This window comes from Sardina pilchardus, chromosome 7 (genome assembly GCF_963854185.1).
Source record: "Sardina pilchardus chromosome 7, fSarPil1.1, whole genome shotgun sequence".
In the NCBI taxonomy this organism is placed as follows: domain Eukaryota; kingdom Metazoa; phylum Chordata; class Actinopteri; order Clupeiformes; family Clupeidae; genus Sardina; species Sardina pilchardus.
Window position 1 is genome coordinate 10440910 of NC_085000.1, and position 18200 is coordinate 10459109.

The 18200-nt window shown below is 48.7% G+C and overlaps 1 protein-coding gene across 2 annotated transcripts; it reads right to left on the reverse strand.

Moving 5' to 3' along the window:
• Positions 1-457: 457 nt before the first annotated feature.
• On the reverse strand, positions 458-17520 carry LOC134088233 (EMILIN-3). Of its 2 annotated transcripts, XM_062542152.1 has the most exons (6): positions 17471-17520; positions 16616-17183; positions 6544-6666; positions 4900-5210; positions 2727-3292; positions 458-2423 (listed from the first exon to the last, which is right to left on the reverse strand). In XM_062542152.1, exons 2-6 carry the CDS (start codon positions 16813-16815, stop codon positions 1068-1070), a joined length of 2556 nt encoding a protein of 851 aa, XP_062398136.1. In that variant the 5' UTR covers positions 16816-17183; positions 17471-17520; the 3' UTR covers positions 458-1067. The 2 variants fall into 2 exon arrangements, with proteins under 2 accessions (XP_062398136.1, XP_062398137.1); XM_062542153.1 differs by lacking the exons at positions 16616-17183; positions 17471-17520 and adding an exon at positions 7083-7221.
• Positions 17521-18200: the final 680 nt, after the last annotated feature.

Genomic DNA, 18200 nt, shown 5'->3' on the forward strand with positions numbered 1-18200 from the left:
TAAAGCCTCTTGTTGCCTCCCCTCCTCCACCCCCTCAGCTCCACATAAAACACTCTCAGAGGCAATAAAGCAGTAGATTAGCCCGAGAGAGAGAGAGAGAGTATATCACACGCATATCAAAAAGGGCCATCTTCATTCATCAGGCTCATATTGTTGTTGGCCAGGTGTTGATGATGATGCATGGCTCAGTTTTGAAACAGGGAGAGTGAAACACGAGATGTCCTATCAGATCACAAGGAGAGTAGAGAGAGGAAATAGTCTTCATCACTGAACTGCAAACGCTCAATGTCTAATGTCAATATCAAATGTCACTATTGCAGAGACAAGAAATATTACAATTTAGACTCTCAATCAAATGTCTAAATTCATTAAATGTCATATCATATTATGTCTAAATATATCAGATCATGCTTTCATGGTGGTGTGTAATTAATGACAGAGAGTATATGAACCGGTTCTCCAAAATGTTATCTGTTTATTTTATTCCTCAGATGACTTATCTCTGACACCTGGTGGCGAGAGCAGTTGAACTATCTGGCAGGCTGGTCCATATTACAATCTAAAGCTCACTCTTCTTCCAGCGCCGTCCTTTTAGTCACAGGAAATTATTATATTCTCCGACAGTATAAAGAAATATTACATTACATTTCATTTTTGTACACAAAAAAATAATTGTTTACCAAAACGTAGCACCATTCATGAGGACATATACAGTATTTTGAGAAGAGAGGACAGATGGGCCTGGATAGAGGGGACTGGTAATGGCAGAGAGGAGACCCGTAGCAGCGTATTAGTCTTGCATCATGTTTGTTATTCTCATACTGACTGTACAAATACATCTCTAATAACAATGCAGTCACTTTGTCTTCATATAAGTTAAAACGTTAAAATCAATATAAAATGTGGAGAAAAACAAACAAAGAAAAAAATAAAACAAAAGTATAGGGTGAAACAGAAAATGCCCTGTAAAAATAATAATAATTATTATAATAATAACAATAATAAAAACAATATTGCCATATCTTTACAGCTGTAGCCCCACCTCATTTGTCTCTGTAGCTGAAATGCTACTGGTCTCCCTGCTGCCCCCGGTGGCCATTTTTGTCCCTGCACTCTTCCAGCCCGCCCTTGAGCTCGGCCAGCTGCTGTGAGTGGGTGGACAGCGTGCCGTTGATGCGCGCCAGGAAGTGGTCGGAGTGTCCCTCCAGCTCGCCGCGGATGCGCTCCAGCTCGTCGGCCATCTCGGACAGGCCGCTGCACTGTCCCTCCACCTGGGCCACGCGGCTGTCCACCGCCAGCACCTCCTTCTGGACGCCCAGCGCCGTGCTGCGGCACCCCTGGAGCTCCCCGGCCAGCCGCCGCCGCAGGCTCTGCAGCTCGCCCTTGAGCTGGATGAGGCGCCGCTCGCCCGCGCCCAGCATGGACGCCTGCCGGCCCACCAGCTGCGTGATGCCCTGCACCTGGCTGGCCAGCCGCTCCTCGCGCTGCGTCCAGGTGGAGTTGGCGCGGCCCACCTCGCGCGTGATCACGCTGACCGAGTCGCGCAGGCCCTTGAGCGTGCGGTTGACCGAGTTGACGTTGATCTTGAGCAGCGTGATCTCGCCCTCCACGCCGGCCGACTCCTCCGCCTCCACGATGCGCGTCAGCAGGCCCTGCAGCGAGCCGTTCAGACGCGCCAGCTGCTCGGCGTGCGTGTCCAGGCGGCCGGACACCCTCTTGTCCACCTCTTCGCAGTCCTCGTCCGTCGCCGTCCCCGTGCTCGTTCCGGTGCCCGTGCCCGTCGGGCGGCGGCCGCCGTCCTCTCCCTCTCCGCCCGCGGACGAGCCGGGCGCGCAGGACGACGTGCAGAGGAGCTCCAGGTCGGTCAGCTGCTTCTGGATGCCGTCCAGGTCGGCCTCCACGCGCCGGCGCACCGACTCGATCTCGGTCTCCAGCGCGGGCACCACGTGGCCCTCCAGCAGAGCGGGCGCGGTGGCGTTGCTCAGCTCCTCCACGGCCACGAACAGACGCTCCTCCAGCGCCTTCAGCTTGTCCTCCAGCAGCGTGTTGAAGCCGTCCAGGGACGTGGGTGGCAGCGGCTGACCGTCGGGCCCCAGCGGGAGGCCCCTCTCGGTGGTGTTGCAGCGGCCCTCGATGTCCTCCAGCCGCGTCTCCAGGATGGCCTCGATGTGGATGGTCTGGTCGGACAGCGCCACCTGGAGCTGACGCTGGGACTCGGTCAGGCCCTTGACCGCCTCCTCCAGGAGCAGCACGCGCTGGGACAGGCCGCTCACCTGACCGCAGCAGCTCTCGGTCAGCGTCAGGCCCTGGATCTGCTCCTGCAGGTGGCCCAGCTCTTTGCGGAGGCCGGTCTCACGACCGTCCAGCGACTGCTGCATCTGCTCCTGGCCGTCCAGGTGCTCGTTCTGGCACTGCTTCTGCACCTGAGTGGAGAGGCAGAGAGGGGTCAAAGGGCATCATACACAACCAGGAGTGCAACCAGGAAGTGAACTAGTCTACTCATGGCTTGTTCATGAGCAATCATTAAGAGAATATAACAGGTATTTTTTACGATTCTTTACCCATGTTAAATAGATTTATCAACAGTCATTAACATAGACTTTTGGTAATTAATGTAATTTTGCTGTTGAATTCCGAGCTGGCCCAACTACTGTAGCTGCAGTAGATCTGCACGGAGAACCAAGGCTGCAGCTCCGTGCTAAACAGGCTCCTTCAAATAGCCTCACCTGCCCGATGCGGTCATCGCAATGTCCCTCCATCTCCAGCAGCCTTTTCTCAAAGCCGTCCAGGATCTCTGCCCGCACCCCCGCCAGCCTGGAGTCCACCATGTCCTCCAGCAGCCTCTGGTTGACCACGCCGCCCGGTATGGGCCGTCCCGTGGCCGTCTCCAGCAGCCTCTTGAGCTGGCCGTCGTGGCCCATGACCATGCCGTGGATCTCGTCCAGCATGTCGCTCTTGAGCCGCAGCTCGTCCTTCACCTCCGTCACGCGGCCCACCAGCTCGCCGTAGCCCAGGAAACCGCCTCCTCCGTCGGTGCTGCTGCCGCCGCTCAGGCCGTCCAGGTTGCCGTCGGGGATGACCCCGAAGCCCACGGAGGAGTCGGGGGTCAGACGCGGCGGGGCGCCACTCAGCAGGGTGGTGAGGAGCTTGTTGGTGTCGTCCCGCAGAGAGACGCGCAGGCGATCCTCCAGGCCGGCCACCACGCCGTTCAGCGTGTCCAGCCCCTGGGTCAGGCGCCGCAGGTCGTCCTCCATGCGGTCCAGCCGCTCGCCCGACACCCCCACCTTAGGGCCTGCAGGAGAACAAGGGCACAGAGAGGAGAGGAGAGGAGATGAACCAACATAAGGACAGAACATCTGCCAAGACAAAACAATTCGCTGCTTGCACTAAAGGCTCTAGTACGCTCGTTTGATCCTGCAGCTATTGCTATGGTAATTAGTGTCTACACGGACCCGGTTGGGTGTTGCACCTAGCGAATCAACACGTTACCAAAGCCATCGATATCTCAAAGTTGCGACAGCCGTTGACTTCCATGTTAAAGCCAGATAAGAGCGGTCATGTGGTTAGTGGGTAGCCGCAGTAGTTCCCTTGGTCCCTGGTTTACTACGGGATTGACAGCAGCGATCGCATTAATATTTACGGTAAATACTCTACTCTAATTACTATAAACTGCATTTCCACACACATATGTTACTCAATGAAAATGCATTATTATGCACACGACCTTAAGTCATGTAGAAAAGTCTTATTATATAACACCTGAGATATTCATTCATTCTCAATAAGAATAGTTCCTTTCAACGACCATGACATACCGGATGTGCCGCCATTGTTTGTACACGGGAGTCAATGGTAGTGTCGCAACTTTGAGATATCGATGGCTTTGCACGTTACGATAAAGAAGGATTTGTGCACGTTGAAATTTGTATTATTGGACAAACAAAATATTCCGTGTTTCAGTGAATATTTAAGGAGCAGAATAACAGAAGATGCCGTTTGAATATAGTTAACGCTCCACCAGAAGTCAAACGACAGTTCTAAGAGACTTTAGTGCAAGTAGCGAATTCTGAGAAATTCAAAGACAGAGATGCTGGAGGACAAGAGAGAGGTGTGCAAGAGTAAATTGGCAGATGGAGAAAGAACAAAATATCAAACATAAGTTTTAAATTTGAACATGCTATGGTCAGTGTATATCCCACGATTTTCATAGCATTTCTGGAACGGTACGGAACATCACTGAGGTTGCTATGGCAATTACAGATCATGGATAATGACAGTGTTACATCACTGAAAATGATCTATCATGAGAGAACGCTGTAATTTCATGAAACATTATGAAGGCTGTCATGGCAATTGCAGTTAATGGACAATGATGCTATTATATCATTGGAGCTAATCTATCATGAAAATGTGTCATAGTAGCCTACATAGCATCTGCCATCTGTTCAGGGCCTGATGGTTATATTGGACCTGTGCCTGAGGCAGAAGCGGGGTATCCCCACTGATGAAATCGGATTTGTATAGCTCTTGGGGACAATATATTTCAATAGCTATCTGTGAAAGTGTATTGTAAGCACAGTAGGACAAAAATGTCATTGTAAAACATATCAACACACCCAACATAGCCCAAGTGAAGTCATCTTGTTGCTTTTGTGTACAGTTATGTCAATGTGTCGTATTACATTTACTACTGTACTAGACACTACATGTCAGCCAACCAACAAGATGACTGGACTGAGCTATGTTGAGCTAGGCCTACTGTATTGTTATTATATGCTGTGTGCATGCCATCCCATGTTATTTTCCTCCTGTTCCTTTCAAAGGGAGATGTCTGTGGTGTTTCTGTGTGCTGATCATTCCGCATATGGAAAAGCACGGGGGGGGGGGTTCCAGCCTCACCATAGTTGGGGCCTCCAGATGGCAGCTGGCCTGTGGGGATCTGTGTGCGGCCGTCGGGCTGCCCGTCGGGCCCGGGGTAGGGTTTCCCAGGCTCCAGGCCCCCTCCTGGGACAGGCTTGGGCTGCCCCCGGGGGTAGCCCTTCACCGCCGGCCGGGGCAAGATGCCCTTGAAGGGTGGCATCATGCCGTCGGGCGTCGAGGCGGGGCCGTCGAAGCAGTTCTCTCCCGTGTAACCAGGGCAACAGCGCCACTCCAGCTCGGTCACGGTCTTGTAACCCACCTTGTACTTGGGCTTGAAGAATGTGCGGTACCTGTATGTACACACACACACACACACACACACACACACACACACACACACACACACACACACACATAAACACAGAGACACACACATTGCAACAAATCAATGAGAGTCTATACACTGTAGCACCACTCAAAGCTAACTGGCCAGCAGAACTGCTGCTCGTGATCACTTTATTTATACTGTATTAGAAGGCAATGAGGGGATGAAATATTTGACTGGATTAGCAGCCTTTGCAGACGGATTAGGGGATTTGGGCTACGATTACCGCAGGCTGAGAGTGACACTCATGCCTGCTTCTCATCTGGGCTTCCCCGTAACAATGAGCTACAGACCCCTGTGGACTGAAAGGGCTTCCCCCTGACCTTAGCCAGCAGTGGTGCGTGTGTCTGTGTCTTTGAGTGTGTCTGTGAGTGTGTGTGTGTGTGTGTGTGTGTTTTAATCTCTCTGTGTATGTACTGTAATCTTTCCTCTCCAAGTTTAACAATATCTAGAAAAATCAGATCCTAATTTTGATCTTACAGTAAGTATAGTATTCAGATGTTGGAATGGGTGTTCAATATTCATAGTCTTTTAATATTACAGAGGAATATGTAGAAACAAAATAATGCAGAAACAAAAGTAGCCATCACAAGTAATCAAGATTATGTGAAATATATGATAATTTACTTACATCATTTTGCATTATTGTATTGAAAACAAAATGTATGTGTTTTCCATTGATTCGTATGAATGTTTTCAGGATGCATTGGTCAACGCGTCAACGCGTCAAAGCCTCCTTGAGTCTATTATAGAAGCTACCACCAGGGGGCAGCATCAGTGTGCAAAATGAACACCATATACAATCAAATTCAAAGTCTGACTCAAGACATCAATGCTGCACATGAACGCAGAGTGCAGATATTAACTCAACCATGAAAACATTTCCATGTGCGTTTTCATCGACTGTCTATTGCATCTAGTGTTTACAATAGTTTAGCATATGTTGTGCATGGTAACTCCCTCCCTAGCAGACCCTATAGGCCTACCTATATTTTATAGGTGTATATTGTTTTCAGTGTTGGGATAATACATACAGAAAAAACGATGATTCCACGTTCTCTTGTGGTTTGTGCAATGTGAGTTTCATGAGGTCGTGCTCATCACTCGTTTTATGTCTTGGCCGGACCATTTAACAAGCTGTTAGTGTGACCACCACCCCAGTCCTGAGAGCAGTTCCAAGCCCAAAGCACAACCCCCCCTTTTTATTGTATCGCATATGTCATCACAAGTTCGACGAGCCTATCCAACTAAAAGCGAGTGAGGGAAGAAAAGGCAAACGCCTTGATGAGATTGCTTACATAAGCACTGGGCACTTCTGACCCCAGATACACTTGGTGGTGTACTCCGCCTTCACGTAAGTAGCCATCCCGTCCTGCATGGTGCATGTGATGTTCTTCTGGACGATGTAGGCGCAGTGGTTTCTGTGGAGGAGGAAGAGACAGATATGAAATATACTTTTTTTGCCTATCGGCTTCGCTACGCCAAGCATCTTTACTCCCGGAGCGGGCCGCCCAATCCAACAGTTTGCTTTTCTCATCCAAAAGTGCAACTATAGCAACTGAGAAGGAGAGAGAGAGTGCGAGATAACTTTGTACTCGGCCCAAGTTTTGAGGAAGCAATGATGTTATTGTGTCTCTTCTTCTCCTATTTCTAGTTCTCTCTGATGTGAGACGTTGCTGAGATTCCTGGCTAAACAATGGAGTGTGTTGACGTCTCCGACGGCATTCGCCAACTGCTCGCAACCATTGCAAATAAGGACAGGAGAAAACGAGGGCACTCCAAACAGCACGGCTGAGCACTGACATTAGGAGAAGCTGTCAACCGATAAAAGAAATACCTCTAGCACAAGCCACTAGTCGTTATTGATGTCGGCATGCACAAGCATCTGTGGCACGAAGAGTTTGCGCGCACTTTAACCTCCGCTGTTTACCCAGCAGTTAAGCGTAGCTCCAGGGAATTCGGGCCGAGAGGCCGTGACAGAGGTCCTTTCATGGCGGCCACATATGGTCTCTGACACAGCACGCTATTCAGGAAGCCAAGGCCCTGCCAAGCGATCATCCCCAAGGTGATCTGCCACTTAAGCACCAGGACGGCTGGGCCAGCTCTAGTTCCACTTAAAGCAGTGAAATGCTTTGGAAAATTAGATAGAACATTAGATACCAAAACCTCACACAGGCAGACCTTTACAACAGGCACATTCTTTATACTTCAAATTTAGACATATATTTCCATTCAGTTTGTGTGCACTATGAAAAAAAGAAAATCAGTGTAGTCCAAGCTCAGGTAAGTGATACATTTGACACTGCGTGTTCACATAACTTATCTCAATCAGAGGGACAAGAATAAAATGACTGACTGGCTATTGTGCAAAATAAATCTGTCTGGTTTTTGAGCACTTTGTTCCACAGATTTAGCTACAGGGCACACAAATGAACAAACACCAAATAATGTTGTCATACTTTTTTGGTTTGTTTTGATGATGAATCGTTGAATGGTATTTTGGTATGCTTTCTAACTCTAATAGCTCACCCCAGTTGACCCATCAGGTTGTCTCTGGAAGATGTTAATGCATTTCAGGCAGGAGTGAGTTCACTGGCCTGTTCACGCTCTCTCTCACTGAAGGGCGCCGCTGTCCTCCCGTGTGGACACTAATGTTTATTGGGAGCTTGCACAGCACTGGACTCTCTGTTGATGTCATGCTAATCGATAACAGCTTGTTTTCAAATGTGATGGTCTGCCCACAAAGCAAACACACACACACACACACACACACACACACACACACACACACACACACACACACACACACACACACACACACACACACACACACACATACACACACACATACATACACACACACACACACACGCACGCACGCATGCACAGACACACACACACACACACACACTCACACACAGACACACACAATAACGCAGACGACATCACACTTAGCTCCTAAGCTGCTCTTTAACACATGATTACCACTGCTTTTAAAATCATATCATAAAATCCAAGCTAGTTTTATCAGAGCCGTTTCCTCCCCATAACGGCTGGATTTATTGATGGTATAAAGGGCCTTTATGACCTGTTGTCTGTTTAATTCGTGAGCAGCCAAGTTTTCCTGATGCGCAGCGGCGAGGGTGATTGACGGTCGTGTGGAGCGACTCGGCGGGAAACAGGGAAAGGGGTCTGGCGTTCCGGCGGGGATCGACCTGAGGGGGTTGAAAAATGGTCAGGGATCCGTGATTTGTTTGTCAGGTGCACAACCGGGGAAAGAGTGTGACCTTCATACTAAAAACCGAGCCTGTGAGCTAGAGGAATCCAGATGTTCAGTGCTGAAAGAGTCCGTCTGCGTCTCCCCTACACACACACACACACACACACACACACACTCATGTGCAATCACATAAACATACACACACTCTCTCACACACACACACACACACACACACACGTGCAGACACATACAGTATGTGCACACACACACACACACACACACACACACACACACACCGACACACATGCACACACACACACACACACACACACACACACACACACACACGTGCAGGCACATACACACGCACACACACAGACTCACACACATCAGTCACCCCCTTCCTATTAGGAGTGTCTGCCAATGTCATTTGGGCTTGACTGTGATATTTAATCTGGGCAGGTGTCTCCAGTCTTAGTGATGAGAACGACAGAGCCAACCTGGTCTCAGTGAGAGGGAAATGGCTGGACGACGACAGCTATAAAGGGAGAGAGAGAAAAGAAAAGAAAAAGAAAAAAAAAACAAAAGGCAGAGAAAAAGAGAGAATAGTTGGGAGGGATGTCAGCGGGGTGACAACAGAAAACAGACAAGGAGTACAAGTCAGAAAAACTACCAAAACTCAGAAGCAGAGAGGGGAAAAAGATTTCTCCGCTCTCTCACACCACATCAGATGATGAGGATATCACAGACCAATTAGCACCCTGTCAAGTTCTTCAGGCTGTTAGAGCAGCTCACTTTTAAACAGCTCTGTGTCCACCCCGTCCACACCCGGCCAAGATCTGACTAGAACCAAAGCAGCCAGTGAGATTAAAAGTGTGTGTAGTGTGTGTGTGTGTGTGTGTGTGTGTGTGTGTGTGTGTGTGTGTGTGTGTTTGTATGTGTCAGACAACTTGCCAGACAAGCTTCATCTGTTTACCACCAAAACCACACAGTGTGAGACACAAGAGGCAGTGTGGATTATAAATGAGAGTGATCTCCTGTGTGTGTGTGTGTGTGTGTGTGTGTGAGAGAGTGTGTGTGTGTCCTTGGGGACTGAATGTGTGTTGTTCAGCTGTCATCCAAGTGTGAGGTCTATGCCTCTTTTATCATTTGGGATAAGGAACCCTCAACACCAGCGCAAATGGACTGAGAGTGACGAGTCCTCCTACCACATCAACACACACACACACACACACACACACACACACACACACACACACACAGAGACTATCTGATCACAATCCCTCCATTGGCCTTCCATGTCTTTGTGTTCGTACCTGCCTCCCCAACACACTGGTGGCTTCATGTCCGTGCCACTGAGCCCACTGTAAATATTGCCAGGGTTGAGTTTCGGCTGCCAGAGCCTGTCCAGCTGTCCCGGAGGGAAAGCGGAATTTTCTATTGGGGCTCAAATGTTATTCCAGGGAATCTTTGCCCAGCCGAGCCAAAACGGCACACCTCCCATTTCCTTCTCTCTCTCTCTCTCTCTCTCTCTCTCTCTCTCTCTCTCTCTCTCTCTCTCTCTCTCTCTCTCTCTTATTTTCTCTCCGTTGCTCCCTTCCTCTCACCACATTTGCACTCGCTCACACCTCTGTTAAACTGTCAGCTGAGGCTTGTTTCTCAGGGAGCCATTTCTGAGCACCTGCAGCAGCCAAAATGTGATCCTCTCTCCTATTTATATGAAAAAAAATTGGCACTAAACAGGGAGTGAAAAACACCCAACTCTATTTCAGCTGCTTCGCCCCGTCCAACGTTCCTTCTATTTTTTTCCTCCCCTCTAATACGAGGCCTATTTTAAAAGTGCCAGGGCCATTTTTGAAATGACCTTCCATCCAAGGGCCAGACTGAATGAGCTCAGCACCTGCAGACTGATGTGATTTAAAGGAGCTGGAGAGTGAGAATAAGAAGTGAAAGAAAGGAAAAGAGAGACAAAGAAAGAGAGAGTGATAGAGAGAGTGGAAGTGAGAGAGCTGTCGCCGGTGTCGTCTGGTGGACTCTAACGAGAGAGAATCACTCTTTCAACAGATCGCGGGTTCACTCCAGGAGCGCCACGTCAGAGCGGCCTCAGAGAGGATCATTACTGTCAGCATAAATATGGAGACGCAGGGACAGAGGCCTGGACACAGACGCCACTCAAATCCTTCAGGGATGGAGAGTGGACCGAGGTGAGTAATCATCCTAAATGGGCTGCCTATTACACACAGAGAGACACAGAGACAGAGAGAGAGAGCAGAAAAGATAAATATAGGCAGATACATCACTAGCTGGAGAGGGGTTTTAACAACACGCAGCCTGACACATTACAGCTGCCGGCTAAGGGGCCCTGGAGCAACTGTTTGCTGGAAGGACAGAAAGGATCGGGACATCGAGAGAAAACCGGGATGGGAAGAGAGTTTTGGGGACATTGTGCACAGACTGGATGGGAAGCGTGTGTTTGGGGACACAAACACACACACGCGCGCACGCACGCACGCACGCACACACGCATGCACGCACGCACGCACACACACACACACACACACAAACAACACACACACACACACACACACAATCCATCCATCTTCAGAAACAATGGAAAGCCCTGGGTGAGACTGCTGTCAGATCCAGATGCATGGATTAATTCAGTCTACCACCACGCCTTTGTGTCTCCGCTCAAACGCACACACTCACACTTTCAAAAACTCTGTAGCAATGTTGCCTGAGAACTCACTCCCTTTCTGTGAATTAGCCCATGGAGGGGAGGGGAGGGGAGTGGGGGTCCACCCCAAGACTGAGCACTCAGTTGGGGTGGGGGACGTCTTGGAGGCCTTGTGTGCATCCCAAAGAGTTAACAGGCTGATTCGGAACGTGTGCAAACACACTCAGCCATTCAACAGCTTCTCATTATACACACTAATTCCTTACGCACATAATCTGCTTTACTGCGGAAAATCCTTCCACATTTTTACAGTTCACTATTCAGAAATATTAAAAAAAGAAAATCACTGCGTTATGCTGTGAGTCTCGCCTAACAGTCATGGGGAATATATTAAATCATGGACGTGCTCCAAAAAAATTAAGTGTTTATTAAAAGTCCAAGGTCAATTTCCAGGATTTTTTTATTATCCAAAATGCATGATGGAAATTGCACTGCTTGCGTCACGAGAAATCTGTGGCGCTCGCAGGCTGAGTGAGGCTTGATGTCCACACGAAATCTAATCAAAAACCACTCAGGCCCGCCGCACAGAAGGGGAAGAATGGACCATTGTGCGACTTTGGCAACGTTCTCAGAAAACATTTCAAAACATTAAAACTCCACGTTGACTGCGTGGCTTTTCATCCGCATCTACAGAGATGACATCAGCCTTGGCTGGAGCTGGACCCCGCTTGGCTGGACAATCGCACCCTTCTCTATAGGCTGATTTTGCACCACCCTGATTCTGCAGGCCTCACTTTGCACCTTTTAGAAGAAAAAAAGCCCAGATGTTTGACAGTGCGAGCTTGTCAGAGGAGTGATTAGCGCTCCGACTACATTAAGCTGAGTGCCCGTGCTCGCCTCTCTGAGTGCAGAAGGAGGCTGAGTTATAGAAATGGGACTCTAAGGATGGGTTGAGTGGAGCAGTGACCTGACCCCCATCTTGAGTTTGAAGTTGACTTCAGACCAGTGATGGATGCTGCTTGATCCATGACCTCTAGCCATCAGTAGAGCCTCTATTGCTGACACACACACACACACACACACACACACACACACACACACACACACACAGAGAGAGAGAGAAAGAGAGAGAGAGAGAGAGATTGAGAGAGAGACCTTGAGGTACTCACTCATAACACTCTCTCACACCCTCCCCCTTCATCTGTTCGTAATGATCTGCTCCATTGTCTGGAGGCATCTGGAGCTGCACTGTGCGCTTACAGTAGATGTTTGCCTTGCTCCTCGTTCTCTCACAGCTCTGCACCAGTCCCATCCCGCCCCAGCTCAGCGCTCAGGCAGCCTAACCCGCTTAGACAGACAACATGAGCCCTCCTGTGGAGACGGCGGAGAAGCCAGAAAGCCAACTCCACGCAGAAGCTTTCAGCCCTCTCCTGTGAGCGGCAATCTCTTCGGGTTAAGCCAGAGCTATCTGACAGGAGGCCACTGACTTTCTCGTCACAGTTTACCACTCAACTGCCATGCCAAAAACATGTTTTTGAAATTAAACGTGGGTAGTATTTAAAGAGAGAAGGAAAAAAAGAACTCAGCTGCCTGTTTGCTGACGATTAATAAAACCCAAAATCCCAAGCCAGTTTTTTTTTTTACTATTTGCTTGAAAGAACTTGATTTAAGGCAGAAATATGGCAGCATTAGCTTATCTGGCTATGAGGATGATCCTAGATTTGAAATACAGGATTGCACAAGGCATACACAACTCTTGGTAAGCCTCACTCGGTACAATGCACTGCAAGCGCCTTTGAAAATCAATCTCTTTAAGACTGAATCTACTGCAGTGTGGATTGGCTCATTCAAAGGTCTATATACAGTGTAGTCAGTCAGCACAATAAAACTTCAACCTTGTACTGGTGCAGAACCTGGGAGGTCTTATAGAAAGATTTAAAACATGCTCGCATTTTAAGAAATCATTTGCCAATTATGCTAAAATTGTGTGCTCAATTGACTAAATGATGGGCTCATTCTAATAAATGTTGTGAACATTGTACTGACTTGTGCACCAAATGTCCTCTTGAAATACAAAATAAATATTGCAATGCAACCTCCTGTGCACCATAATCTGGTGAGAAATGTCCACTGATACGGCCTAGATCTGGCTGACCTCCACAGCTAGCAGGGCAGAGTGGACTAGTACTGTACATAATATGGAGGGAACTGTAGGAGACCAGAAGCCAGCACAGCCATCAGCTGTCAACGTACACAATATGCAACTGTCAGGATACATGCAGCTTTTGTCAACGTCACTTCCAGTACATCATTGTCCAGATGTACAGTTGTTTTGCATTGCATCCATAAGTGTGCTTCAAGGCTATGGGAAGCATCATCTTAGTGTTATTCACACCTTGCTCCTCCAGTTCTGTGTTAGCAGCAGGGCGGCTGGGGTCAGATTCTGGCCTTGTGTTGTAGAGCAGCGCGTTGCTGTGTGAGTGTGAGGCTCCCAGCTGGACTCCCCGGCTCCTTTACAGTGGGGCCTGGCCATTGTGGCCATTGTCTGAGATGTCACGACCAATGAAGGCAGCGCCACAATGGGCTCCCTCTGGGGCACGGGCTGCATGAACAGCCAACGGCGCTCCGCTGGGACACACAGACAGGCAGACAGACAGACAGACAGACAGACGGAAGGAAGGAAGGATGGACGGAGACATGGAGCTGACCCACAGCCACAGAGGACACAAGGGGACGTCATGGGGGCGCAGCCTGGACCGTGGTGTTTGGATCGCATCGTCTGCATTGTACACTGGGTTATAATCATGCGAGTGAGTGTGTGTGTGTGTGTGTGTGTGTGTGTGTGTGTGTTTTAAAAAAAATTGAGTAAGAAATCTTTCAAATTCTCCGGAGCATTACATCCGCTCAAACGGTATTCCCCGAGACCAAAGTCGAGTTTTGTCAGCTCCACATTCACATGGATTGTCATGTGTGCCTGTTTGTATTCTGTTCTCATTCATGTGTGTGTGTGTGTGTGTGTGTGTGTGTGTGTGTGAGTGTGTCAGTGAGAGAGGGAGTGAGTTTGTGTGCATATTTATAGAGAAGCAGCCGTTAACATCAGAGGACATGCCGCTGGTCATCCTCATATAATGCATAAATAAGCTGTGTGTTGACAGTACGGTAAATGACATCAAATCTATACTGGGCCGCTTATGGTCCCTGTGTACGGTCAGTCTGGGAATGTCTCTATTGTTGTGGCGGCTACTAATTGGAGATCATCTGGGCCACAGTGACAGACTTGTAAAGCAGTTTAAAAAGGCATCAGGGAGGAGCCAGTCTCCTGTGTATTCTGGGGACAGATTCAGAATCTGGATTGACATCTCACTCAATAAGATGTTTGTGTTTGTTTGTTTGTTGATTTTGGTTTGTTTGTTTATTTGTTTGTTTGTTTGTTTTAACTGTGTGTGTGTGTGTGTGTGTGTGTCTACAATTGTCCTGTGTTTGCGCTCAACATCACTGAAGCACCTTGGCTATTTCATCCAGAATGCCAAGCAAAGCTCCTGAGCCGCCCGAGATTGAAAAAGTCCCGGTTGGGTGTGGAATGCGTGACCACAGGGGGAAACCCTGTCCACCGGCCCGCAAGAAAGGGGGGGGGGGGGGGGGGGGGTTCGCAGGGCCCATGGGGTGGGGGGTGGGGGGTTAAGAGGAGGTGGGGGGGAGCAGCAGGTAGCTGAGGAACTGTCTAGATACATCCCATTCCTGGAGGAAGCCAAGCAAAAGAAGAGAAGAGAGGAGGGTGGAAGGTTATTGTGTGTGTGTGTGTGTGTGTGTGTGTGTGTGTGTGTGTGTGTGTGTGTGTGTGTGTGTGTGTGTGTGTGTGTGTGTGTGTGTGTGTGTGTGATAGATAAACGCTAAGGAGAATATATTTCTGTATTCTACTACTCAAAGTAGTAACACTTTAGATGAACTGGGAGCAAACATGCTTTGTTGAGGGCCATACATCCCCCCACTGCCATAGTTCTCACCAGCTATCTGCCTCTCTCTCTCTCTCTCTCTCTCTCTCTCTCTCTCTCTCTCTCTGCCCCAGTTTGATGGCTAGGGGCAGAGAACTGAGTTGCACATAAACAATGTCGTGGGTTAATGCTTTGTTAACTAATTGGCTCAGCCCTGTACTGTCCGGGTATGGTGGGAATGTGGAAAGAGAGAGAGAGAGAGAAAGAGAGAGGTAGAGTGATAGGCACAAAAAGAGGAACAGCAGCCATAGTGTGTGGAGATGAAGCTTGGCAGCTAGGAACTGACGGACATATTTCACATCTCCTCTTTGCCTTTGAACAGGTAGAGTTGCCTGAGAGCAGATAACCTCCGTGGCCCAGGCCACTCCACAACACACACACACCATCTGTGTGAGTTCACTGGTAATTGGTTCCTCCGGCGAGAGCTCGCAGTCAGGGACACAGACAGAATCCCAAGCATGCCGCCTCTAACATTTCTAAACTGAAGGCACAGACAACCTCTCCCTTATCGAACATTTCTAAACTGAAGGCACAGACAACCTCTCCCTTATCAAACATGTCTAAACTGAAGGCACAGACAGCCTCTCCCCTATCAAACATTTCTAAACTCAAGAACATAGACCAATTTTACCCTATCAAACATATTACAACTCAAGGCATACCTCTCTACATCTCTAGTATCAGGCATATTACAGCTAGGTAAAGGTAAGGTAAAGACCGCCTCTCCCCTATCAGACACTTCTAAACTCAAGGCACTGATGACCTTTCCCCTATGAAACCCATTACAACTCAAGGCACAGACCAGACATATTGCAAACATATTGCAGCTCACGGCAAAGACCACCTCTCCCATATCCAGCACTTCAAAACTCAAGAGCATTACTTTTCCCCTATCAAATACATTACAAGTAAAGGCACAGGTCATCCCTTTTCTGTGAAACATGATACAGCTCAGAGCTTACTGTAGATCGCCCCTTATGCTTTAAACATTCCAAAATGCCCCACACAGACCACCTTTCCCCATCAAACACTTACTGGAACAATTCAAGTCACGGATGACAAGTCCCCTGTCACTCAGTGATACTCTGTATAGTTGACAGTTCAGACTTTTTTTTTTCAGAAAAAAGTTTTTTTTATTCCTAAAACACTTCATTTTTACGTCTAACTTCCATGTTTGTTTGTGACTCATCTCCTGATGATACATATAGAATCAGCATGATGTGTGGCTGTACTGTAGGTTGTGAGGAGTCACAACCTGACAGAATTTTCAAAAGGTGTGCAAACAACAACATCAGTGTCTGTCAACCAGAGAGTGCTTTAGACTACACACACACACACACACACACACACACACACACACACACGTGTGTGTGAATGTTGTTAAACACGGGGAGACTATTATATACAGCAAACACACACACACACACACACACACACGTTTTCTTCTTTAAGGATTGCTGTGAGTACGGTGAGAGACTTACTTGTGACGGGTCATGGGTTTGCCAGGGTTGTAGTGTGGGTTGACTCCGGTGCCCTTGTACAGGTTATAGCGGTGTCCGTGTCCGTGTGCATAGACGGGGGGTCCATAGAAAGTTCCTTTGGCATCCACCAGTGACAAACCCAACATGACCGCGAGGGTGAAAGTCTCAAGTGCCCACCTGGGGACCATCATGTCCATCATCCAGCCGGTCAGTCAGTCAACGAATATAAACACCCCCCAAAAAATATCTCAGAGACTTAAAACTTGGTGAACAGGGAGGGTAAAAAATACATTTAAAAAAAGTCTATGAAAAGTAGTTTTAGGAGTAAATAACTCCAGAAGTTCCCTCTCTGTGCGATCCCCTCTCTGGCTGTTTGTGTTCCTTGCAGCGTTCCCCCTCTGAGTTCCACCCGCAGCTTCTTCCTCCTTCACTTGGTCACCGCGGAGACCTGCAGCCGTGGAAACATCTGCGCTGGCATGGTCTCTCTCTCTGCCTGCCGAAGTCCTGCACACACACGCACGCACGCACACACACGCACGCACGCACACACACATGCACGCACGGCACGCTGGAGAGAGGAGCAGAACACGCAATGAGAAACAGAGAGCAGGGCACACAAGACCATGCACTGGACAGAGAGAGGAGGAGGAGGAGGAGGTGGAGGAGGAGAGAAAGAGAGAGAGAGAGGGAGAGAGGAATGAAAAAGGAGAATGAAGAAAGGGAGAGAGAGAGTGGTACAGTGGAGAGAAGTAAGACTGACAGTAAAAGTATGACAGAGAAAGTGTCAGAAGTGAGAGAGAAAGGAGAGATGGAGGGATAGAGAGAGAAGGAGAGAAAAGAGGCAAAGCTACATACACAAATCCAGCTGAGGGATGGAGGGACCTGCTGACTGTGCTCTCGCTGGCAGACGACTGAAGGCTTTCACTCTTTCTCTCCCTCTTTCTCCCTCTCTCTTTCTCTCTCTCTCTCTCTCCCTCCCTCTTTGACCGGGAGCTTGCCTCTGCCTCTTCAAAGGGGGCAGGGAGCCAGGGCTGGGGCATTTGCATACCCCTCCCAAACCGCTGCCTTGAAATGGAATCCAAAAAGGGGACACCCAGGGAACAACCAGCCCTGTATCCCCCCACCCACTCTCTCTCTCTCTCTTACTCGTTCTCTTTATCTCTCGCTCTCTACCTCTCTCTCCCTCTTTCTATCTCCCACCTTCTCACTCCACTCCAATCTGATAGAACCAAAAAAGCCATAACCATCAAAACAACCATGTTGACATAGCCTTATGATCCCTTACCTAGTCTCCTGTTCTCTCTCTCTCTCTCAGGATGCAGAAAAGTAGCCAGTCAGCATTGTGGCAGAAACCCTGGCCCTAAACTGAGACAATGTGGCTCATCTCTGCATCCCTTGTGGAACAGTATTGTGACCTTTGACCCCAAAACCCACCAGCCCCCCCGCCCCCTTCAAAACATAAATAACCCAAACCCCTTCTCAGTGTCATGCTTTCATTAATGCTAATCGTATTTGTTTGTGGGGCTCAGGGGGGAAAGCAGGGCAAGAGAATGCAGATCATGGAGCATGGCAGACTTTGGTCTTC

Bases quoted from the DNA above. Each gene is read 5' to 3' on its own strand.
- LOC134088233 (XM_062542152.1), bottom strand. From the start codon at position 16,815: ATGATGGACATGATGGTCCCCAGGTGGGCACTTGAGACTTTCACCCTC. The intron at 6,667-16,615 runs GTAAGTCTCTCA...CCTCCTCCACAG, and splicing joins AAACCCATGACCCGTCACAA to AAACCACTGCGCCTACATCG. The intron at 3,293-4,899 runs GTGAGGCTGGAA...GTTCTCCTGCAG, and splicing joins ATCTGGAGGCCCCAACTATG to GCCCTAAGGTGGGGGTGTCG.